General features: G+C 50.5%; 2 protein-coding genes across 2 annotated transcripts; both read left to right on the top strand.

Annotated features, from left to right (window-relative positions):
* Positions 1-12,646: 12,646 nt before the first annotated feature.
* LOC136563754 (signal-regulatory protein beta-1-like) lies at positions 12,647-14,763 on the top strand. Its single transcript, XM_066561343.1, has 5 exons — positions 12,647-12,750; positions 13,073-13,432; positions 13,642-13,953; positions 14,079-14,414; positions 14,564-14,763. The coding sequence occupies exons 1-5, from the start codon at positions 12,684-12,686 to the stop codon at positions 14,761-14,763; spliced, it is 1,275 nt and encodes a 424-aa protein (XP_066417440.1). The 5' UTR covers positions 12,647-12,683.
* A 524-nt stretch (positions 14,764-15,287) lies between these two features.
* On the top strand, positions 15,288-23,037 carry NSFL1C (NSFL1 cofactor). The gene is made up of 9 exons (XM_066561344.1): positions 15,288-15,413; positions 16,132-16,229; positions 16,605-16,679; positions 17,779-17,944; positions 18,271-18,363; positions 19,026-19,135; positions 19,562-19,699; positions 20,182-20,346; positions 21,270-23,037. The coding sequence occupies exons 1-9, from the start codon at positions 15,312-15,314 to the stop codon at positions 21,430-21,432; spliced, it is 1,110 nt and encodes a 369-aa protein (XP_066417441.1). The 5' UTR covers positions 15,288-15,311; the 3' UTR covers positions 21,433-23,037.
* The last annotated feature ends 521 nt before the right edge of the window (positions 23,038-23,558 follow it).

Below are 23,558 nucleotides of genomic sequence, written 5' to 3'. Positions count from 1 at the left end.
CAGTCGCGCTTTACGGCACATTTTACGACACTTTACGACAGTCGCGCTTTACGGCACCTTTTACGACAGTCGCGCTTTACGGCAGTTTTACGACAGTCGCGCTTTACGGCGCCTTTTACGACACTTTGCGACAGTCGCGCTTTACGGCACCTTTTACGACAGTCGCGCTTTACGGTAGTTTTACGACAGTCGCGCTTTACGGCACCTTTTACGACACTTTACGACAGTCGCGCTTTACGGCACCTTTTACGACAGTCGCGCTTTACGGCACCTTTTACGACACTTTACGACAGTCGCGCTTTACGGCACCTTTTACGACAGTCGCGCTTTACGGCAGCTTTTACGACACTTTACGACAGTCGCGCTTTACGGCACCTTTTACGACACTTTACGACAGTCGCGCTTTACGGCACCTTTTACGACAGTCGCGCTTTACGGCACCTTTTACGACACTTTACGACAGTCGCGCTTTACGGCAGTTTTACGACAGTCGCGCTTTACGGCAGTTTTACGACAGTCGCGCTTTACGGCACCTTTTACGACAGTCGCGCTTTACGGCACCTTTTACGACACTTTACGACAGTCGCGCTTTACGGCACCTTTTACGACAGTCGCGCTTTACGGCACCTTTTACGACACTTTACGACAGTCGCGCTTTACGGCACCTTTTACGACAGTCGCGCTTTACGGCAGCTTTTACGACACTTTACGACAGTCGCGCTTTACGGCACCTTTTACGACACTTTACGACAGTCGCGCTTTACGGCACCTTTTACGACAGTCGCGCTTTACGGCACCTTTTACGACACTTTACGACAGTCGCGCTTTACGGCACCTTTTACGACAGTCGCGCTTTACGGCAGTTTTACGACAGTCGCGCTTTACGGCACCTTTTACGACAGTCGCGCTTTACGGCAGTTTTACGACAGTCGCGCTTTACGGCACCTTTTACGACAGTCGCGCTTTACGGCACCTTTTACGACACTTTACGACAGTCGCGCTTTACGGCACCTTTTACGACAGTCGCGCTTTACGGCAGTTTTACGACAGTCGCGCTTTACGGCAGTTTTACGACAGTCGCGCTTTACGGCACCTTTTACGACAGTCGCGCTTTACGGCACCTTTTACGACACTTTACGACAGTCGCGCTTTACGGCACCTTTTACGACAGTCGCGCTTTACGGCACCTTTTACGACACTTTACGACAGTCGCGCTTTACGGCACCTTTTACGACAGTCGCGCTTTACGGCAGCTTTTACGACACTTTACGACAGTCGCGCTTTACGGCACCTTTTACGACACTTTACGACAGTCGCGCTTTACGGCACCTTTTACGACAGTCGCGCTTTACGGCACCTTTTACGACACTTTACGACAGTCGCGCTTTACGGCACCTTTTACGACAGTCGCGCTTTACGGCACCTTTTACGACACTTTACGACAGTCGCGCTTTACGGCACCTTTTACGACAGTCGCGCTTTATGGCAGTTTTACGACAGTCGCGCTTTACGGCGCATTTTACGACAGTCGCGCCTTACGGCAGTTTTACGACAGTCGCGCTTTACGGCACCTTTTACGACACTTTACGACAGTCGTGATTTACGGCACTAACTTTAATGGAACATTTATGGGTTTTATTTTGTTTTTTATTTATTTTTAATTAATTTTATTTTTTAAATTTTATTTTTATTTTAATTTTTATTTTTAATTTTTCTATTTTTAAAGCTTTTTATTTTATTTTTTAATTTTATTTTTTATTCTTTATTTTTAATTTTTCTATTTTTAAAGCTTTTGTTTTATTTTTTTTATTTTATTTTTTATTCTTTATTTTTAATTTTTCTATTTTTAAAGCTTTTATTTTATTTTTTTTATTTTATTTTTCATTCTTTATTTTTAATTTTTCTATTTTTAAAGCTTTTGTTTTATTTTTTTATTTTATTTTTTATTCTTTATTTTTAATTTTTCTATTTTTAAAGCTTTTATTTTATTTTTTTTATTTTTTATTCTTTATTTTTAATTTTTCTATTTTTAAAGCTTTTATTTTATTTTTTTTTTTATTTTTTATTTCATTTTTATTTTTAATTTTTCTATTTTTATAGCTTTTATTTTATTTTTTTATGTTTTATTTTTAATTTTTCTATTTTTAAACCTTTTTATTTTATTTTTTTAATTTTTTTAAAATTTTTCTTTTTAAAGCTTTTTTAAATTTTTTTAATTTTTCTATTTTTAAAGCTTTTATTTTATTTTTTTATGTTTTATTTTTAATTTTTCTATTTTTAAACCTTTTTATTTTTTTTTAATTTTTTTAAAATTTTTCTATTTTTAAATTTTTTTAAATTTTTTTAATTTTTCTATTTTTAAAGCTTTTATTTTATTTTTTATGTTTTATTTTTAATTTTTCTATTTTTAAACCTTTTTATTTTATTTTTTTAATTTTTTTAAAATTTTTCTATTTTTAAAGCTTTTTTAAATTTTTTTAATTTTTCTATTTTTAAAGCTTTTTATTTTATTTTTCTAAATTTTTTTTTACTTTTATTTTTAATTTTTCTATTTTTAAAGCTTTTTATTATATTTTTTCTAATTTTATTTGTTTTTTACTTTTTGTTTTTAATTTTTCTGTTTTTAAAGCATTTACTTTATTTTTTAATTTTATTTTTTATTTAATCTTTATTTTTAATTTTTCTTTTTTTAAAGCTTTTTAAAAATTTTTTTAATTTTATTTTTTATTTCATCTTTATTTTTAATTTTTCTATTTTTAAAGCTTTTATTTTATTTTTTTAATTTTATTTGTTTTTTAATTTTTATTTTTATTTTTCTATTTTTAAAGCATTTATTTTATTTTTTGATTTTATTTTTTATTTAGTTTTTAGTTTTTATTTTTCTATTTTTAAAGCTTTTTAAAATTTTTTAAATTTTATTTCATATTTAATTTTTAATTTTTCTATTTTTAAAGCTTTTTATTTTATTTTTTAATTTTATTTCTTCTTTAATTTTTAATTTTTCTATTTTTAAAGCTTTTTTTTATTTTATGTTTTATTTTTAATTTTTCTATTTTTCCATTTTAAAGCTTTTATTTTATTTTTAATTTTTTTTTAATTTAATTTTTATTTTTAATTTTTCTATTTTTAAAGCTTTTTATTTTATTTTTAAAATTTTATTTCTTATTTAATTATTAATTTTTTCTATTTTTAAAGCTTTTATTTTATTTTTTGATTTTATGGGTTTTTTAAAAATTTTTGTATTTTTAAAGTTTTTTTAAATTTTTTAAATTTTATTTTATTTCTTTCATTTTATTATTTTTAAAGCTTTTTATTTTATTTGGTGTTGCCCAGACCAACTCAAGCTGGTGATTGTGGTGGTGTTTGAGGGTCTTGCATTACGGCACTACCTTTTATGGAACTTTTACGGCACTTTACAATTTTTATTTTGTTTTTAATTTATTTTAAATTAATTTTCTTATTTTAATTTTATTTAATGTTTATTTTTAATTTTTCTATTTTTAAAGCATTTTATTACATTTTATTTGGTGCTGCCCAAACCTGCTGTAGTGCATTTTTATACTTTGTAATACTTTGAAGTAATTTTGTTTTGTATCCCCATATTTTTCCCAAGTTTATCCCAAACTATACTCGCCTCCTTTTACATGTGTTATCCCTCTCCTGGGATGAGATCATCCCCAAACCCCCACCCTGGCTCTCTGTCAATCACTCAGCCTCCCATCCCTCCATCCAGAAGTTTTGGTCCGAGTTGTCGAGTGATCAGCCAGAGGCCAGGAGTCAGCCCCCCAAGCCTTGCCCCATACGCTGTCCTATATGTCTATCCCCCAGCATCCATCCCTTAGGGTCACTTATTGGTTGGTAAGATGTTATCTACTTTCGGTTTCCACCTCCCTTTAAATGTGACCTTGGCACATCTCCCTGGGGCTCTCGGCAGGAGGCCCCTGAGGTGCAGGAGCTCCTTTGGGACTCCTAATAAAACCTTGGATTAACCCCTGCTAAGAGTCGGCCCTTTATCTTCTACCGCTGTCTCTGGTGTCTCTTTTGCTGCAAAGGTGCCCAGCCCAGGTGCCCTCAGTACCCTCGGGGCACAGAGAGTGTCTCCTGCCAGCCCAGGTGCCCTCAGTACCCTCGGGGCACACACAGAGAGTGTCTCCTGCCAGCCCAGGTGCCCTCAGTACCCTCGGGGCACACACAGAGAGTGTCTCCCTGCTGTCAGCCCAGGTGCCCTCAGCACCCTCGGGGCACACACAGAGAGTGTCTCCCCCCAGCCCAGGTGCTCTCAGTACCCTCGGGGCAGAGGGTGTCTCCCAGCCAGCCCAGGTGCCCTCAGCACCCTCGGGGCACACACAGAGAGTGTCTCCCCCCAGCCCAGGTGCCCTCAGCACCCTTGGGGCACAGAGAGTGTCTCCCCCCAGCCCAGGTGCCCTCAGCACCCTCGGGGCACACACAGAGAGTGTCTCCCCCCAGCCCAGGTGCCCTCAGCACCCTCGGGGCACAGAGAGTGTCTCCCCCCAGCACCCTCGGGGCACAGAGAGTGTCTCCCCGCTCTCGGCCGTGTCGGGGCTGCCCCCCGGTGTCTGCCGACTCGGGACCGGCCGAGGGTTCCTGAGAGGCTCGCACAAACCCGCTCGGCTGGTGATTGTGGTGGTGTTTGAGGGTCCCCAGGACAAAGGAAGAGACGAGAATCTTGACTCCACCTTTCAGAAGGCTGAAATATTATTTTATGATCTCTATTATATTAAAAGAAAATGAGATATTAGAACTATACTAAAAGATCAAGGAGACATCAGAAAGCTGGAAAGGAATGAATAATAAAAACCTGGGACTGCTCACAGCCCTGACACAGCTGGACCATGATTGGTCATCAAGTAGAAACAATGCACAGGAGACTAATCCAAGATGCCCCTGTTGCTAAACCATCTCCAGCCCACACTCCACAGCCAGCAGATTGTTATTGGTTCCATTTCTGTTCTGAGGCTTCTCAGGAGAAAAATCCCAGCAAAAGGATTTTCATCAAACACATCAGTGCCAGGTGATGGCACAGGCAGCATCGGCTGGCCGAGGTCACTGTGTCATCCCTGCCAGCCCATGTGTCACAGCAAGGAGGAGAGAGTTCACCCTGTGCTCACACAGCCCTGCCAAGGGACTGGCTGCCAAAACAGAGCTGTGCCATGCATGCCAGTGTCTGCATGGCAGAGAGAGGACATGAAAAGCCACTGAGGAAGTTGCCACCTCCTCCCTGAGCTCTGCCCTGCAGGCCGGGTCATGGGCAGCCACTTTGGGAAGGCTGCATTTGCTGCCCATCAGCTGCTCTGTGTCTGACAGGAATTGAAATAGCCCAGGTTTGGGTTGGTGCTGAGCAGTGAAGAGAAAGGGAGAAGGCTGTGCTGCAGGGCAGGTGGATCCAGGCAGAGCCAATTTGGGGAGCAGCCTTGTCTAACAGCATTTCATTTTCCAGTTCTACTACATTACATTTCATTTTGCACTTCTGCTAGAACTGCATGTCAACAGGTTTCAAATATCCTCAATCCCAGCAGCCTGCTTGAAAGTGCTGTGTCTTTATCAGACCATTGATGGTCCTTCTGAAATGTGAGTCTCACTGGCTGCATCCAAACCTTGTGCTTGAAGAGCATTCCTAATTAAAAAAGATTGGGCCTTTGGGGAAGAAGGGGCTGCAAAGCATTTCCTAAAGCATTTTCTACTCCAATTTCATTGTGAGGAAATGCACCTGAAGGATGATGCAGGGATTAGGATTGAGACAAAGATGAGCTTGGTGGGTCAATTTTACTTTGAGAGCTTGAGAAGCACAGGAAGCCCAAGTGATGATCCCAGAGGGTTGAAACACAGAGTTTTCACCCTCCCAGATATACAAGGGCCTTAACCTTAAAACCACTGCTCTCAGCACGGAGCTGTCTCAACGCTGCATTAATGTTTTCTCCTCTTTTTGCATGTGTAGAATTGAAATCCCTCTTGGGGAGGAAGCTTATTCCAAGTAAATTCCTAAACAATCAGCTGAAAAAAAAACTGAAATGTTCTTTCACTTGATTTGCTACTCCCTGCCAAATGCATGCGCATGCCAGGTCTTAAGCCCGGTACTGGAGCTGAGCCTTGAAGGAGGAATTGTCTATGCAAGGCTTCTCCTTCAGTTTTGGGATCCGGTGCTGATTGCAACCAGGTCTGGAGAGAGAAGTGATCATAAATACACCACTTTTCTGTGTGGCTCATGAAAAATGAAGAGCAGGTTTGGCCCAAGGCAGGTGTCGTGGTCAGTTCCTGTGTGATCTGCACAGAGTTTTTGGTCTCTGGGAACCTCTTGTGTGGGGCAGGAGTTCACGTTGCAGCATCTCCTGCTGGGCTTCACTCCCAGATCCTCCGGTAATGATATCTGAGGGTTATCTGGCTGCACTGGCCAAAGATGCTCTACTAAGACACCTTCTCCAATTCTTTCAGGTCCCATCAGTTTTCATAGCCTTGTATATTTTTAAATTCTTTGACATTTGAAACACTGTTCCCCTGCAAGGCTGTCTCCTAAATCCCAGCTTCTCAGAAGGCCCAAGGGGACAGGGTTGGCCAAGAGTGGAGCTGTTCTGGGTTTGTTGGTGGTGCCTTGTAGTGAACAGTGTGTTCAGAGCTGCTCTGCTGGTTCTGCCTATCACTTTGACAGGGAAGGAGTGTGCTGGGGTATGATAAATCACTAAATTGTCACTTCTAAAAGCTGCTTGCAATGAAAACATTGTGTATAAACCCTCCTAAATGGTGTTAAATTTGTCTGCTATATTTCTTCCCTCCCACCCCACCACTGCTGCTCTAAGTATGATCCCTTAGTAGCTCAGTCCTTCTTTGTGTTGTGTTTGACATATCCAAACACACAGAATGCACAATAGACAAATGACACAATACACACCAGGACTGCACAGCCCTGTGCACCTCAGCTCTGTCATCAAAAGTGAGGCTTTCCTTTCATGTGGCCTAAGGGGCCACTTCATGTACACCCCCATCCCCAAAGCGGACTCAAAAATCCCTCCCGGTGGGTCCCTACCCTGTGCCCCCTTTCATCCCCTCTGTGGGTTGTAGCCCTCTACTTGCCTCTCAGACATCTGGGGGTGCCGGTCCATGTCAGGTGCGAAAGAAAGCAGCCTCGACATCTGGGAAGTTCCTGCTGGCACTGCTCCTAAAAAAAACAAAACAAAACAAAACCAGAAATTGCAAATATGCTTTACCACCCCTAAACACAAAACCCAAAACCATGAACTTAAATACTCCCTGTATTCCTTGCTGCTTTCTTCACAGTGTCTTCAAGGCCTCTGTTGCTTGAGATGCCCAAAAACACCTGCTGAAAACAAGCTGAGATAAGCTGAAAGAGCCTCTTCACTGAAAGGAGAGCTCTTATCCCAGAGAGGAAATGAAGCCCCTCAGCAAAAGCTGGGGTTGATATACCCCTGATGGTGCCTGCCTCTCATTCCCATGATGCCCAGGAAAAAGGGGGGGGGGGGGGGGGGCAAATCCCACCGGGCATAAAAGCCCTCAGAGCAGCTGCAGCTGTTTGGCTCCTCTGACTCAAATTCAAGGGGAGTAAAGGGCTCGTTATAGAAGAAAACTCTTCAGAAAAATAACAGCGCTTTCTTTTTTGCCACAACTACTTGGATCAGAAGAACAGAAAACTGGTTAGACATAAAGCTTTGTGTTTAGGTAGCATAGCTAGATAAAATGGGTAATTTGCTGTTAACTTACATAATTATTCCTTGGTGATTACTAAGTAGTATAGCAGTAGTACATGCTGCCTGGCCTGCTCAGGTGCTGCCCCTAGGCAAGAGGGTTCTTCCCTTGGCATTTTCTCAAAGTCATGCTCCGTGCCCAGGTTGGCCTGGCTGCTCCCTAGTCCCTGCTGGATGCTCCAACCATAGCTCCTGGAGGGATACCTGGGATACCCCCGTTAGCCCTTCTGGACTAGCAGCTCCCTGTGCGTGTGTACCCAGGTAACCCTCTGAAAGCAGCTGGTCACACAGGGGGCTGCTAGACCTTGGAGTGGGGGATGAGGTGAAAAAAGGTCCTGTGGGGAGTTCCCTTCCCTACAGAGCCCTTCGGCTGCCCCTTAAACAATGGGGTGCCAGACTTGCCTTTCCTTCTACCCCAAAACTCATTAAAATTCTAAAAAATCTACCCCAAAAATACCTTAGAATTCCCTCAAAAGCCCTAAAGATACCCTACTCATAAAAAGTCCTAAAATTACCCTTAATAGTCCTTAAAAAGAAATCCCTAAAAATCCCTCATCTCCTGTCGAATGAGACATGGGGTTAGGAATTAACTTGGGTTAGAAATCAACTACAGATTTAGGTGGAATGTGCTGTTTTGAATTGTTTAACTTGTTTAGTCTGTTAAATTTGCTGTGTTCAAAAAAGCCTGTAGCTCTCAAAATTGACTCAAACGAGGTGAAAGGAATGTGAGCTTCCAAGCTAGAGGAAGATAAGAGGGGCCCCTTGGACCTCGAAAAAAGAAGCAAGCCAAAACTGAGGCTGCAGGAGACAACGGACAAACAGCGAGCTCTCTGCTCAAGGACTGATATGAACTAATTGTAATGCGATGAATATGCATGAGCCTATTGGGAAACTTAATGCATATGCAATAGGCAGGGGGACAAAGGGGAGTTTGGACTCTTGGATTGCACGAATGTTCTTTAAGGAGCTATCCTGCATGCGTCCGACGCTGAATAAAGATACATACCCTCTTCACGACTTTTACTAGCTGTGGAGTTTTTTCCGCAAATCACGCAGACCCTGTGGGAAACCTGAGTTATGTCACCGGGGCGGGGGGGAGCGCGGGGGCTGTGGGGATGATGGAGCGGGAGCTGCGGGCAGCACCCGCGGGCCGGGGGGCCCCGGGACAGGTGCGGCACCCTGCAGACTCTTCCCTTAAGGATCCAATGTTTATTTTGAACATTTATCCTGCAGCTGGATAGTTCAGGTAACAACCCCTCCGTTGCCTTGCACTGCCCTACCTGGCCTACCCCTCCATTTCATTTCCTTTCATTATCTTGGCTTCCACTGCCTCCCCTTGCCCTGCCTGGACCCCTTGCCTGCCCCTCCTTTTCCTCGTGTTGCCTTTACCAACCCTCCCTTCCGTCATCTTGCCTTGTTTAACCCTCCCTTGCATAGCGTTTCGTACCCTTCCTTTCTTTGCCTTACCTACCCCACGCTTGCCTTGCATTGTATTGCTGCCCTCTTGAATTGCCTCTCCCTCCTTTGCCTTTCCGCACCGACCAGCCCTTCCGTTCCCTTGCCTTGCCTACCCCTCCCTTGCCGTTGCCCCCATTTCGACACATGACTCGGGGGGCGCGGGCATTCTCGTCCCCTCCCTGTCCCTCCTCACTGTTCTCTCCCTCGTGTTTTTGCGTCGGGGGAGCGCTCCTGGCCTCCCGCTCCCTCGCTATGTTCGGAGTGGGCACCCCACCCTACAGCGCCCGCTCCTCCAGTCCCTCGCTCTGCGGACGGCGCTCTACTCCCCTCCCGCCCCCAACAGCTCTAAGCCAATCGGTTGCCAGGCACGCCAGGCCTCGGCCAATCAGAGCGCTTCATGCTTCGAGTCGCCTGTTGCCAGGCAGATCAGCAGAACGCAGCGCCCCGCACAGACCCGCTGTGTCTCGCAGGGCGGCGAGCCCAGCCCGGACCGCAGCCTCTCCGGGGAGGGCTCTGCGGAGCGGGGAAGTGCAAATCGGCCAGACCGCTATCTTCGGATGCTGTCCGAGGGCTGCGGCTGTGGCGGGTGCCGAGAGTGGCCGGTCAGGGTGGGGGCAAGGCTGGGCTTCGGGCGTCCAGAGGTTTAGGGGGTCCCAGGAAGAGTCGGGACTTGCGGGGTCAAAAGTACAAATTTTATTAGGAGGAGGTAAATGGGGCCCTCCCACAGTGCATTGACCCTGGCATCCGGGGGAGACCCAGGCATCTGGGGTGTTGAATGGGAGCACCCAGGGATCAGGTGGTCAGGTGTCAGGTGAGTTGGGATGGAGTCACGCAGGGTTCATGCAGAGTCAGATGGGGTTAGGTAGGGTCACAGGTGGGGTCATAGCCGGTGTCAAAGTGAGGCCGGGTTGGCAGGGGTGAGGCCGAGGTCAGGTGGGGTCAGTCAGGGGGTCACAGTCAGCCAGGTTCAGGCAGTGTCACACAGGGTCAGGTGAAGTCAGGTGTATTCAAGAAGGGTCAAGAAAACCTCAGCTGAGTCACAGTGTGTTCAGAAAAGTAATAAAGTGGTCAAGTGGAGTCAGGCCAGGGTCAGGGTAAGGCCGGGGGCTGGCAGGGCACCATACGCAGGCAAAAGGAGGGGCAGCGCAGCACCGTGCCCGGCGAGCCCTCAGCCCCGGCAGTCCCTCCGGGCCCGGCTCCAGACGGAATTCCCGCAGGATCAGCTCCAGGAACACGAAGAGCTCGGCCCGCGCCAGCCCCTCCCCCGGGCACGATCGCGCCCCGCAGCCGAACGGCAGCAGGGACAGCGAGGGGGCGCCCGGCGCCAGGAACCGCTCTGGGGGGCAGCGGGTCAGCTCCGAGGGGTGCGGGGGGACCCGCCGGCTTGGGGGGCTTGGGGGGTTCGGGGGGGACCCACAGGCTTGGGGGGAGCGGGCGCGATGGGGGGACCCAAGACTAAGGGGCGGACCTCCACAAGTTTGGACGGAGCCTGGGAGTTCCCCAGGTTGGACCTCGGGGTTCAGAATGGAGACATGGGGGTTTGGGGTGACCCAGGGGCTCAGAGGGAGCCTAAGACTCGGGGGAGACCCCAGGACAACAAAGGGGATTCACATGTTTGGAGAGAGTTCAGACACCTGAGGGGGGTCTCAGGGGTTTGGGGGGGGTAGAGGGGAGGAACAGGTTTTGGGGGGTACACAGGGGATGGGGGGGATGCAGTTCAGGGTGAGCGTCTCCCCCACTGCCACTGACACCTTGGGCTGGGGCTGCTGCAGAGTGAAGCCCTGACCTACCTGGGCATCCACACCTGGGCACAGAAACAGGAGGGTTCAGGGATGAGCGATGGGGCGAGGCAAGGGCACCCTCACAGGCAGAGAAGTCCCAGTATCCCCCAATTTGCAGCTGAGAGATATCCTGGGCTGTGGCAGAGACAACATGCAGGCACTGGGAGGGAGGAAACCCTTGAAAAACCGGTTTAAAATTAACAAGGGGCAAATCTGAAAAAAGAGCAGGCTGCCCAGGGCAGTGGTGCAGTCACCACCCCTGGAGGGATTTAAATGACATGTAGATGTGGCACTTGATGACCTTGGCAGAGCTGGGTTAACGGTTGGACACGAGGATTTCAGAGGGCTTTTGCAACCCAAACAGTTCTGCGATTCCATGATTTGATAAACCTGCATCCTGTTCTGTCATTTGCAGGGAGCGCTGCAGCTGCCTGGGGGCCAGAGAGGTGCAGAGGGAGCCAAGGGGAACTCCTGGCAGGAAAAATTCCTGAGTGCTGTTAAACATTAACACCCTGGCTCTGCTCCACACCAGCCAGGATCACTCTGCGAGGAACTGGGGTTCACAGCCAGGAACCAGTGTTCCAGGAAGGGATGTGCAGCCCTGGAGCCCGGAACAGCCCCCCGACCCCCTCTTGTCCCAAAATCCCTCCTGCTCCCCAAAACCCCATCCGATCCCCAAACCTCTCCTGCCCACAGTCCCCACATGTGTGGCAGCGGCTCGGCAGGGCTCAACCCAGCTGTGCCCATCCCCGGGGCTGGGGGTGCTCTGCCAGCACGGTTTGGGCACGGTTTGACCCCAAAAGTGCTGGGGAAGGACCACCCTCCGCCCCGCCCGCTGTTTATCTTTGCCGCCCACTCGTGTTTATGGGGCAGGGGAACTCCGGGGGGGCCCCACTTCCAACTCACCCTGGAGCCGCCGCTGGACGGGGCTTCGCTGCCCGGACAGGAGCGGAGCTGCTGCCGCGGCCATGGGTTCTGCCCAAACTTTGGGAAGGAAAAGGGGAAGCGGGACAGGAAATTGAGGCGAGCGGGTGGTTAACGCTTTGGTGTCTGCCCGGGGCGGGCGACAGCAGGCAGAGCAGCCGAGCATCACCCCCGGCGGGCATCACCCTGCCAGGATCCTCCGGGCATCACCCCCGGCGGGCATCACCCTGCCGGGACCGTCCGGACATCGCCCCCGGGCCACCCGGCACCGAGCGGCTGCTCCGGGCTCGGGACAGGGGGTGGCTTTGCGTCCTCCCCGGTTCAGTGAGGGGCAGGAGCAGCGGGGCTTCGGGATGTGGGACACTCGGTGTATCCCGGACACTGCTGTGCACCACCGACCCATGGGAGAGCCCATCCCGCACCCCGATCCTGCTGGGAAGGGCTGGGTGTCCCCTTGGCACCCCAGGCTGGCCGTGTGTGGGGGAGCCTACTGGATTCGGGCTCCCTCTTGCTGCCTGTGCCCATGGCTGTGGCTGTGGCACACATCCGAGTGGAAAATGGGGTGGACATTGCCATTATGGACCAGCGTTGTGACAGGAGATGATGTAGGCCTTGAGAAGCAAATGGGACGTGATTGCATGGAGGAACTGGGCTGATGGTGGCTCTTTTCCTTCCCCTTTGCTGGGTAAGAGACCAGCACCCTGCTAAGATAAGCCCAGCCCAGCTGAGTCAGCTGAGCCCAGTGCAGCAGAGTCCAAGGGAGCCGAATCCAGCTGAGCAAAGCCTGGCAAGGTGTGGAATACCCATGGTTCTGGTGGCACAGGAACTGCCTCTCATGTGCCTGATGCTGCTCCAGCTCTGCAGAGAGCCGGGTAAGTGGGCCCTGCACAGCCCCATCACATTTCCACCTTTCCCACCCTGCAGGCCTGGCAGTGCTTCCCTGTGCCCATGGGTACCCAGGGATCTCCTCTCACTGCCTCCCTTCCAGCTTGCTTCTATCTCCAGATGAAATTCAGTTTACCCAGCAAGAGTCTGGGCTCTCCTCATCCTGCAGTCCCCAGCAGCCTGCGGGACAAGGGACAGGAATGTCTCTCTGTCCCCTGCTCCAGGCTCAGGGGATCTGATGATGCCTTTTGCTGTTCCACGGCCCTGGGGCCCTTTGTCAATTCCAGAACTTTCTGTTTCTGTGACCAGGTGTGAGTGCCCAGGCAGGTCAGGGCTTCACTCTGCAGCAGCCCCAGCCCAAGGTGACGGTGACAGCGGGGGAGACGCTCACCCTGAACTGCATCACGTCTGGAATTGCTGGACCAGGTCCTGTGATGTGGCTGAAGGGCTGGGGCAGTGGGAACAAGACTGTCTATGACCCCTATAACAGGGATCCCTCCTCCCGTGTGACGGTGGCAGTGCCTGGGTCTGACACAGACTTCACCATCCGCATCAGCAATGTCCAGCCTGAGGACATGGGCACCTACTACTGTGTGAAGTTTGTCAAGGGGATGACTGGTGTTGATGAGCTGTTTAAGCGTGGCAGTGGCACTGAGGTGTCTGTGCAAGGTGAGTGGGGCTCCTGGAGCAGCTCCTGATGGGAACCACCCAGTGGGCTCTGCTCAGGTGGAGCAGGGATGGGGAAGGGGCTCAGGCTGGTCCAGGAGAGGATCCCATGGGCCATCCCCATGCCCTTGTGTGAGACTCTGCTCCAGGCAGGCCCAGGGCTGGGCAGGGGGCAGAGCCTGGGTCTGATGGCCCCGCGCTTGTCCCCACAGCCAAACCCAGCCCCCCGCTCGTGTCTGGGCCTGAGCAGAGAGCGAGGCCGGAGGAGTCGGTGCCTTTCACCTGCACGACTGGAGGGTTCCTTCCTGATAAGATTGAGGTGAAATGGTTCAAGAACAACAACCCCATGGCGGCTCAGCCACCCCAGGTCACTGAGTGGAAGATGAAAACCTACAACATGTCCAGCACAGTGAGGGTGACCCTGCAGAAGGACGATGTCCGCTCGCAGCTCACCTGTGAGGTGGCGCACTCCACGCTGCCGGTCCCGCTGCGAGGGAGCTTCCAGCTCAGCAGGGTCCTGCGAGGTGAGGGCTGGGGGCTCGCATGGGGGTCCTGCTCTGTGGGGCTGGGGTCCCTGGGAGGAGGACAGGGCGCCCTGTGGGCAGCAGAGCCAGGCACAGCAAACACCGAGCTCTGCCTCTCTTCCCAGTTCCCCCCAGCATCAAAGTGCACGCTGAGCCGGGCCCCGTTGAGGTGAACAAGACCGTGGCCTTCATCTGCCTCGTGAAGGAGTTTTACCCAGCTCAAGTGTCTGTTTCCTGGCTGGAGAATGGGATTGAGATAAAGGGGCAGAACCTCTCACGGCCACTGGAGCTGCCCCAGGGCTTGTTTGAGCTGAGAAGCCGAGTGGAGGTGCAAGCAACGGAGGAGAAAAACAGGTCCACGATCACCTGCGCGGTGGTGCACGATGCCCAGGCCCCTGCCAACTATTCAGCCATCCTGTGGATCTCCAACCCGGCCCAGGGTGGGTTCCAGATGGATAAAGGTGCGTCAGAGCTGCTGGGATGGGGTGCCTGACAGTCTGTTTGGTGTCACCCCCTGAGGAAGCTCGCAGTCCCAGGAAAGGCTCCCTGCAGGGGGTTGGGATGCCCCTCCCCGAGCCCTGGTCGCTCACATCCCCTCTCCCCTCTGCAGGTGCGAACTTTCTGTCCAGCCTTCTCCTCCTGTGGATGGGTGTCCTGCTGGAGAAGGGGATCCTCGGGGGGCTCCTCTTCTTCCTCTTCAAGCGCATGAAGAGAAAAGCATCGCAGATGTTGCCCTACCCTGCTCCACCTCAGTCCCCGGCTCCTGCAGCTGGGTCCAAGGGCTTGGCCACTGCCAGCAGTGATTTGTGAACCTGGAAATAAACGAGCCAGCATGCACAGGCTGCCGTGGGCTGCTCCGCGCCGCCAGTCCCGGCCCCGCCTGTGGCCATAAACCCGCCCTGCTCCGGGGCTTGGCACTGCCCATCCCGGGGCTCTGTGCTGCACACCGGGGCTCGCGGCTGCCCGTCCCAGAGCTCAGTGCTGCACACACGGTGCCCGGTGCTCGGTGCTGCCCGCTCTAGTGCTCAGTGCTGCCCATCCCAGAGCCAAGTGCTCGGGTCCCCCTGCCCGGTGCTCTGTACCCCATCTCCAGTGCCCGGTGCTCGGTACCCCATGTCCGGTGCCCTGTACCCTGTGCCCCGTGCCCGGTGCCCTGTGCCCTGTGCCCCGTGCCCGGTGCCCGGTGCTCGCTCCGGGGCCGGTTGCGGTGCAGTGCCACCTCCTGACCGGCAGGGGCCGCTGTTTGCGGGCCGGGCGCCTCGCGTCGCCCCGGGTGTTTCCGGCCGGGCGGGTTTGGCGGCGCACGCGGGGGCGGTGCGGGGCGGCCCGGCGGGGTTTGGGCGCTGCACCACGGCAAGATGGCCGACAGGGAGGAGGCGTTGAGGGAGTTCGTGGCCGTGACCGGCGCCGAGGAGGAGCGAGCGCGGTTCTTCCTCGAGTCCGCCGGCTGGGACCTCCAGGTACCTTTGCCGCTGCCCTCCGCCCTCCTCGGCCCGGCGCGGGGATCGGCGGGGCCGCGGCTCAGGAGGCCGTGGCGCTGACGGGGGGCAGCGCTGGGCCGGAGGTCGGTGTCCCGCAGGCTCAGGCCTCGCCCCCGTCCGTCGCCGTGCTCAGCCCTGGCGGCGGTGCCGTGGGCTGGCTGAGACTGAGGCCCCTCCTGGTTCTGTCGTTCACTTTGTAGCGCGAGGTGAGGGATGGTGGGCCCGGGGTTTGACGGGGTTCTGTAGGTTTTCGTGGAATGCGGGTGAGGCTGTCAGTGCTGAGCTGTTGGTGCTGTCAGCAAACAATCTGAAGGGGAGTCAGCCACCATTCTGACCTGCTCCTGTCCCTGCTCCTCCTCAAACTGGCTGTGTTAAATTCTGAGTCTGCTCATGATGGCACAAAAGCTGCTGTTTCACAGCACTAATTTTGGCATAACTCCCGTGTAAGTGCTGCAGAAGAAGGGCCCTGATATTCCCTGACAGGGAGGGTGACATCCCTGCAGCACTGAGTGTCCTGCCATGACACAGCCAAATAGCAAACCTGCTGAGGCCTCGTCTCTGCCAGGACCTGCAACAGGGGGAATGACATGAAGTGTCTTTAGTGTCATGTCTCTCAGGAGGTCCAGCGTGACAGATGCTTCAGCTGGGCTGTTTGTATGTGTTTTTCCTGAGGAGCTTTGGTGGTTTTCCTTTCCAGATTGCGCTTGCCAGTTTCTATGAGGATGGGGGTGACGAGGACATCCTGACCCTTCCCCAGCCCACGCCCAGCTCCATATCCAGAGGCACTGGAGCCAGGTGAGGAGGCAGCTTCAGCTCCATACTGGAAAGCTGCCAAAGCACACACACTCTCTAAAGCACTGTGTTAATTTTCAGGAGGAGTAGCTCTGTGTTTAGGTAGAATATTTTCTCATTTTGTGTGACACCTGAGCTGATCAAGCTGAGCATTTTACAAAACAAAAAAATGAATTTTACCTTACCAAATCCCTTTGCAGTAAAGGAATGCTGTCCAGTCCCAAAGAGGAGCTGCTGTCTTTGTCACTAAGGGAAAGTTCTCTCGGGTCAGGTGCTGGTGAACAGAGCCCACCTTGCAGAAGGAGCCTGTTGCAGTGTGGAATGTTCCAGCTGGGAATGTGTCTGGAGGCTGACATCCTTCTTGCTGGATTTTTGCAGTGACCACCGAGTAACCTCATTCAGAGACCTTGTGCATGCTCAGGAGGAGGACGATGAAGAGGAGGAGGGACAGCGGTGAGTTTGCAGCTGAAGACTCCAATGCTGGGTGTTTATCCCTTCTGGGAGGACTTGCTGCTTGTGTACAGCTTCTTTGAAAAAAACAGGTTTACATGGATATGAAGTTCCTGTTATGAAACATTTGAGGTTTGACAGGGCAGGTTTGTTGTCAGTGCAAAGCCTGGTGCTCAGCTGTGTAAGCACCAGCTCTCAGCACTCAGAGAAAGCCTAAAGTGGGATGTGGAAGGCCTGGTTTGAGAATGGAAAACAGCCCAGATCTTCATTTGTGTCCACAGGAAATGTGGGAATTATGCAGGGATTGGTTTTCTTACTGCTTGGGGTTTTGGGGGTTTATTTTGGTGGGGGTTTTGGTTTTGTGTTCTTTTTTTTAAGTGTTGCTTAAGGGTAAAGTAATGGAGTATGGAGTCAGAAATAAAAAAGTAGGGACCCTTTCCAGGGGGAACATGGAATATTAGTAGGAGAGTCTCCTACATTGTCAGCTCTAAGTAGTTAAATACCCTTAAGGTTGACAGGCAAGGTAAATGGAATGGAACTGATGTATCTGAAGGGGTGGCTCAGCCTGGATGGGCCATGGTCTGTAGGCAGCTGGGAGCTCACTCTGTGTGTTACAAGCCATCTGGAAGCTAATAAACCCAATCTTCCAGAAGTGCTTAATTGCACTTCACTGACTGTGCATCCATTGCTTCCAGTTGAGATCCATCCTTTGTGTGGCATCAACGTGTGCCTTCCCTCAGAATTCCAGCTGGATGTTGCTCTGGCAGGTCAGAGATTTGCTGGAAGCTTTGCTCAGCTGGGTAATCGAGCTGGTACTGGTGTTTAAAACTGGGCTTGTCCCTCTGGGCTGTTCCTCCTCCCAGCTCTGAGCATTGTTACCACTTTATTGCTATTGATCCATGGGTGATTTACAGGAATTGACATAAAAAGGAAGTCTTTGCAGCACAGGAGCTAGCTGAGCAAGCACATGGCTGGTGGTAGGCAGTGTTTGCAGATCCAGGGGGTTTCCCTGAGATGCACCAACAAGTGAGCCCTGATCCAGCCCGAGGCTCCTGCTGAGGCAGCAGGCAGGGCTGACCAGGAGCTGGGTGCTTTCTGTCAGGTTTTATGCCGGTGGCTCAGAGAGGAGTGGGCAGCAGATCGTGGGTCCTCCGAGGAAGAAGAGTCCCAACGAGCTGGTGGAGGATCTGTTCAAGGGAGCCAAGGAGCACGGCGCTGTGGCCGTCGATCGGACGGCCAAGAGTGGTGGCGAGACAAGCAAGCCAAAGGTGAGGAGGGAGGAGTTCTTCCTTCTGTTCCCTGGTTCAGTTAAGGTTCCACCTTGCCAGCTCTTTGGTACTGAGGAGTCCTGGAATTACCTCAGCAGCTAAGTCTGGACTCCTCTCTTAGTGCAGCTCCATTTTGTGTGTCACAGCAAGAAAAGCCGTTCTGTTGTGCCACATTTATTGACTTGCTGAAGCTGTCACTGCCTGCAGGGCAGGAGATGTTGCTGATGCCATGAAGTCCCTGTTCACCCACAGGGGTGGTGGGAACAGGGAAGCAGCTCTTTGGGTCTGTGTGGTTCTGTAACCCTGTGCCTGCTTCTCTCTCACAGCCTTTTGCAGGGGGAGGGTATCGCCTTGGGGCTACTCCAGAGGAGGAGTCAGCTTATGTGGCAGGAGAGAGGAGACCGAGCTCTTCTCAGGATGTGAGTATCTCTGCTTGGGTTTGTAGCTGTCACTCCAGGGATTTCTCTGCTCCAGCTACTGAGCTTGCCAGCCCCGAGAGATACAAAGCTTGATAGAAATTCACAAGGACAGAAATATGGTAAATCCTGCTTCCTGTGGGATTTCCAAGTAGAGAATAATAGATGATTAGGTCTTGGGTAAGCAGTTTTCTGGTGATCTTTTAATTAAGAATCTGAGCTTTTTTTAGAAGTGCAGATCAGGAAAAATAGTGTGCAAAGAGCATTGGGAAATCAACTCTGCTTTATCCATTATTATATACATCCAATATATATCCATAGATGGGAGCTGACAGCATCAGTTCAAGATTCCCTTGTGCTTGGTTTGTGACCAGACAAGGTCGTGGCTGTGGTGGGAGTCTGGTTTAGGCTCCTCACCCAGCACATTCCTACCTCTTCAGCCATATTGATCCAAAAGGGGACCATGGTGCCACCTTCTAGGAATTGACACCTGAGCATTACATAAAAGCCAGTGCTTTGGGTTTTTCCCTTAGCTCACAGAAACCTGCTGGAATGTTTTTGCACCTTGGAGCTCCTCTGCCCATCTGAAACTTTTCACTTTGCTTCAGTTTTTGTTGTCACCAAGAAGCTCAGTGAGGCTGATTGTTCTTTTGGGGCTGCTGCAGGTGCATGTTGTACTGAAGCTCTGGAAGAGTGGATTTAGTCTGGATAGTGGAGAGCTGAGGAGCTACCAGGATCCGTCCAATGCCCAGTTCCTCGATGATATTCGCAGAGGGTACGTAGTGAGAGGGGAGAAAAGGGACAGCTGTTCCCTGAAACACGAGTGTTTGTGGAATCCAGGCTTCTGAATCCATGGCACATTTCACCTGAGCTTTCTTGCAAGAAATTAGTTACTCTTAATATGGAACATTTGGTTCAGGTAAACAGGGAGTGGATTTGGTTTATGTGGGGCCTTGAGAGTTGAAGTAAACAAACATGTTGATATTTGTGTTGAGAATTTCTGATACATTGTGTCACGGCAGGTGAGGGCCTGGGATAAGTAAAATTTAATTTGTGTCTGTCAGTGGGGAGATGTGCATCTGCCCTGTCAGTTAAGAAAAGGCTCTCTGTGATTCCTGAAATTCCACAGATCTTGGGCTTTTTGTCCACACAGTCCTGCCTTGCTGCCTCAGGCAGCTGCCTTAGAACACTCTCTTTGCAGGGAAGTCCCAGCTGAGCTGCGCAGGTTAGCACGGGGCGGACAGGTGAACCTGGACATGGAAGATCACCGTGATGAGGAGTATGTGAAACCTAAAAGTGTCTTCAGAGCTTTTACTGGAGAAGGACAGAAGCTGGGCAGGTGAGAAAATGGTGACACTGGTCTACTACATGTAATGTGAGAGTCACTCAAGCCTTGCAAGGTGGAGCCTTCTGATTCATCCTTCTGAAATAAAGGCACTGGGTGCCTATGGGATGGGAGGTGTTCCTCTAAGGAAACAAGGCTCACTGACGTGTACTGTGAGGTGGCCCAGCCTCTCCCTGCCAGGAGCCAGATCCCTGGTTTGCAACCTGCATGGTGTGTTGCATTGGAGCAGTGTTTCCAATTCACACTTCCCCTGTTAGCTTGTGGATGTGAGGACGTGTGGCACCAAAGGGGATGGTAGAGTTGAACTTCTAGACAAGTTCCTGCTTGGCTGACTCCAGAATTCTGACTTGCAGCTTGCTTGTGGAGGAGCCCTGGTAGTTGGGCCTGGCAGACAGTGAACTTGCTGCCTGATCTGGTACCCTGTGGCCAGGTGAGTTTGGTTTCTAACAGCTCACCTTGCGTCTCCCTGTTGGCAGCACCGCGCCCCAGGTGATGGGCACCAGCTCTCCAGCCCAGCAGGCAGAGAACGAGGCCAAAGCCAGTTCTGCCATCGTGATCGATGAGTCAGAGCCCATCACCAACATCCAGATCCGGCTCGCGGACGGCGGGCGCCTGGTCCAGAAGTTCAACCACAGTCACAGGTACGAGCACAACAGGGAACACAAGCCAGGCGTAGATGGCCCTGCAAGGCAGGGAGCAAGTGCTAAAATCCTGGACAGCCTGCCAGAAGGAGCTCTGGGCATCCTTCTATACAAGTGAAAGGGAATAAAGTTGTGGTGTTTTTAAGACAGTTGCTAACTGTTGGGTAGGATTTACTTCCCAAATTGGGATAGATTATAGCCAGTGACATGAGACCTGGGAGCATAAGTGTTACCAGCAGAACTTTCCTTGATGTCACCTGTAAAAAACTGATTCTCTTCTAAAGGCTTTGGAAACTGGCAGATAATTAGGAACCTGGTTCAGTTACTCTGACTCAATTTAGTCTTTTCTATGAGGCTGTTCCCTGTGCTGAATGGAGCACCAAGGGATGCTCTTACCACAATTCTGTTCTTTAGACAAGCAAAGTTGACTTAGGTATGCCTCTGCTTCACTCAAAATCTCTAAATCCTTCTCACCTTCCTGATCTTGTAATTTATACTCATTCCTCCAGTTTCTATCAGGGTCAAGCTCAGGGCAAAATGTTACAAAAACCTCTGCCTGTGACTGAGTTCTGGAAATGGATCCTGTGTCACTGTGTGGCTGCTCACAGGAGCTGAAATCCTCTGGGTTCTGCTGTGTGTGACAAGCTCAGAAAGTGTCAGTTTGTTAATTGTTCATAGCAAAGGGTCTGGAGGCTTTCAGTTTCAGATAAACCCCTGACAACATAGAGATCACTGAGCTGAACCTGTAGCCCAGAAAGCAGCTGCTGCTATTTCACTAAACGGGAGCAGGTTGAATCAGAATAGCCTGGTGTGGCCTGTGGTGAGAGCCCTACAGATGCAGAGCTGCACACTGTGGGCAGAGCAGTCCCTTGTCCTGGCTGTGCAGTAACAGCATCACCCTTGTGTTTGATCCCTTTGCCCAGGATCCGTGACATCCGGCTCTTCATAGTGGATGCTCGGCCAGCCATGGCGGCCACCAGTTTCGTCCTCATGACCACCTTCCCCAATAAAGAGCTGACTGATGAGAACCAGACCCTGAAGGAAGCCAACCTGCTCAACGCTGTCATTGTCCAGAGGTTGACATAAAGGACCCCAGCTCTGGCCACACAACTGCGGCGTGCGGGGTCGTCTCCTCCCGTGCGTGCGCCGGCGCCGTGCCACGCAGGCCCACATCTGCTCCTAGCTCTGGGTTCTTAGGTCTTGGTTGGACTTTTTCTCTTTAGTTGCATTTCCCATGGGGTTTTTTTGTGATGATGATGATGATGATGATGATGATGATCAGTGGACTTTAAAATAAAGAAATGAAACTAATTTGTTTGGAAAGGAGCTGCAGCCTCTTGTGCCCCAGATTCCCCCAGGAGAGTTCAGTTATCTTGTGGATTGAGTTACTGTACTCAGAGAGGGGAGGAAGGCAAGGGGGAAGGGAACTTCAGGGAGCAGTTTCTGTCAGTGGACTGCTCACCACAGTCCTTTCTCTTCTCTCCAGGGACTGCTGTGAAGTACTCCCTTTATTTTCACACATTAAATATAAGTTATCTGAGAATGGGTGATCTGATTGTCATGATAATGGTTCCACTCCTGTAAAAGCATTGTGGGGGACGTCTTTGTGAAAGAGCTCAGTTTGGGGAAAACTCGACATATGTGAGGTGCAAGGTTTAACACTTCCCATGCTTTTCTGGAGAGAAATCCCTGACTTTCCTTCCTTCAGCAGAACTCTTGGGGCATTCATTGCAGTCCCCACCTGCTCTGCCTTCACTTTTTCTGACAGGCCAGACTGGCTGCAGGTTTAAATTGCTGTATTGCATTTCTCTGAGAAACTGCTGCTGACTTCTTCTTTCCAAGAAGGCACAAAGCTGAATCAGCTTGAAGTAACTGGAAGTAAAAGGCAAACCGAGTCTCTTACTGGAAAGCAAGTTCTCTCCTGAGGTGAATTATTGAGATGATTGCAACAGCTTGGGTGGGAAAACTCAAGGCTGTAGTACCCTTTGATGTATTTCCTCTCCTCTGCTGAGGACTAACATAGCTGAACTCTTGGAATTCTCCAGCGTTGATCTGTTCTGTTTGTGTTTTGGGCTCAGGTCTCCATCTCTTTCCCTCCTTTGAACAGTATCCAGTGGGTGAATTCCTGATGCCCAGACAGGAGGCACTGGTAAGGCTGGCATAGCTGTATGGAGTGTTGTGCCAGGGCACTTTGCACTGCCCCTCAGCTACTTCTGTCTTTGTTCTGGGCTTCTGAGCAGAGCCCAGGGCTGTGCTGAGTCGTGGGCTGCAGCCGCCGGCTCCTTGGGAGGGGGATCCTTGGGAAAGGCTGCACGGCTGCCCTGCTGAGGGCTGGGATGCTCCCTCCCCATCCTGCCTTAGGCACACCTGAGCCCCGCGGCCGTTGAGCTGTCACTCCCCCCCCTCAGCGCTTGGAAACTTCCAGGTCCTCCCCTTGGTGCGAGCAGAGGGAGCTCGGGAGCAGCCTGGGGAGGGCGGGCAGGTTGGGCAGGTTGGGCATGAGGAACTCGCTTGGCTGCCTGTAGAACACAAACCAGAGAGCAGCCCTCAGCAAGGGCATTTTTACAGCAGTTTCTCAACTGAGAGCTGAATTAACTCACAGTTTTCATTACTAAATGGACATAAGTGTGCGTAACAACCAATTTGTAAATTATTGTGAAAATTGTCATTAAAAGCCCACAAACAGGAAAACAGTGTTTGACCCTTTCTAATAACAGCTGCCATCTGTCTCAGATTTTGGATCATGCTCATTGAGGGTGTCTCTTCTTTGGGTTGCTCTGTGAGCAGACTTCCTTTGCTGAGCTGTCTTCTACTAAATGAGATTCAACCTCTCAGCAGCATTTTTAAAGATTATTTTTTGTGACAGGAGAGCCTGGGGTTCACCTGCCTGTGCATCACTTACTGGTGATGTGTGATAACCAGCAGGGAGAATTAAGAAAGGGAATTTCACTTGGAGTTAAATAGAGTCACAAGTGCCTTGTGGAGTTCTTGAATCCTGATCTTCACATGTGCCATTCTGGGGACTTGGGACAGCATCTTCCAGAGTGCTGGACAGGATGCACCCCTAGACCCAGAAATAAAGTTTATCTAACAGAAAGGGTGCAAGTTACTTGTCTCCTGCTTCTGCATTTGTTAGCCAGGGGCATTGGAGCACTGAGGTGCTGCCCAGCTGCTCTCTGGGGTCTTTGGATGAGCTGGCCACGTTGGTGCCC

The sequence above is a fragment of the Molothrus aeneus genome, chromosome 17 (assembly GCF_037042795.1).
Source record: "Molothrus aeneus isolate 106 chromosome 17, BPBGC_Maene_1.0, whole genome shotgun sequence".
NCBI lineage: Eukaryota > Metazoa > Chordata > Aves > Passeriformes > Icteridae > Molothrus > Molothrus aeneus.
This window is presented reverse-complemented; position numbering and strand designations above follow the sequence as displayed.

Excerpts from the sequence above, each read along its gene's own strand:
- LOC136563754 (XM_066561343.1), top strand. The coding sequence starts at position 12,684 with ATGGTTCTGGTGGCACAGGAACTGCCTCTCATGTGCCTGATGCTGCTC. Across the intron at positions 13,433-13,641 it reads CACTGAGGTGTCTGTGCAAG|CCAAACCCAGCCCCCCGCTC; the intron begins GTGAGTGGGGCT and ends TTGTCCCCACAG. Across the intron at positions 14,415-14,563 it reads TGGGTTCCAGATGGATAAAG|GTGCGAACTTTCTGTCCAGC; the intron begins GTGCGTCAGAGC and ends TCCCCTCTGCAG.
- NSFL1C (XM_066561344.1), top strand. The coding sequence starts at position 15,312 with ATGGCCGACAGGGAGGAGGCGTTGAGGGAGTTCGTGGCCGTGACCGGC. Across the intron at positions 15,414-16,131 it reads CCGCCGGCTGGGACCTCCAG|ATTGCGCTTGCCAGTTTCTA; the intron begins GTACCTTTGCCG and ends TTTCCTTTCCAG. Across the intron at positions 17,945-18,270 it reads GCGAGACAAGCAAGCCAAAG|CCTTTTGCAGGGGGAGGGTA; the intron begins GTGAGGAGGGAG and ends TCTCTCTCACAG.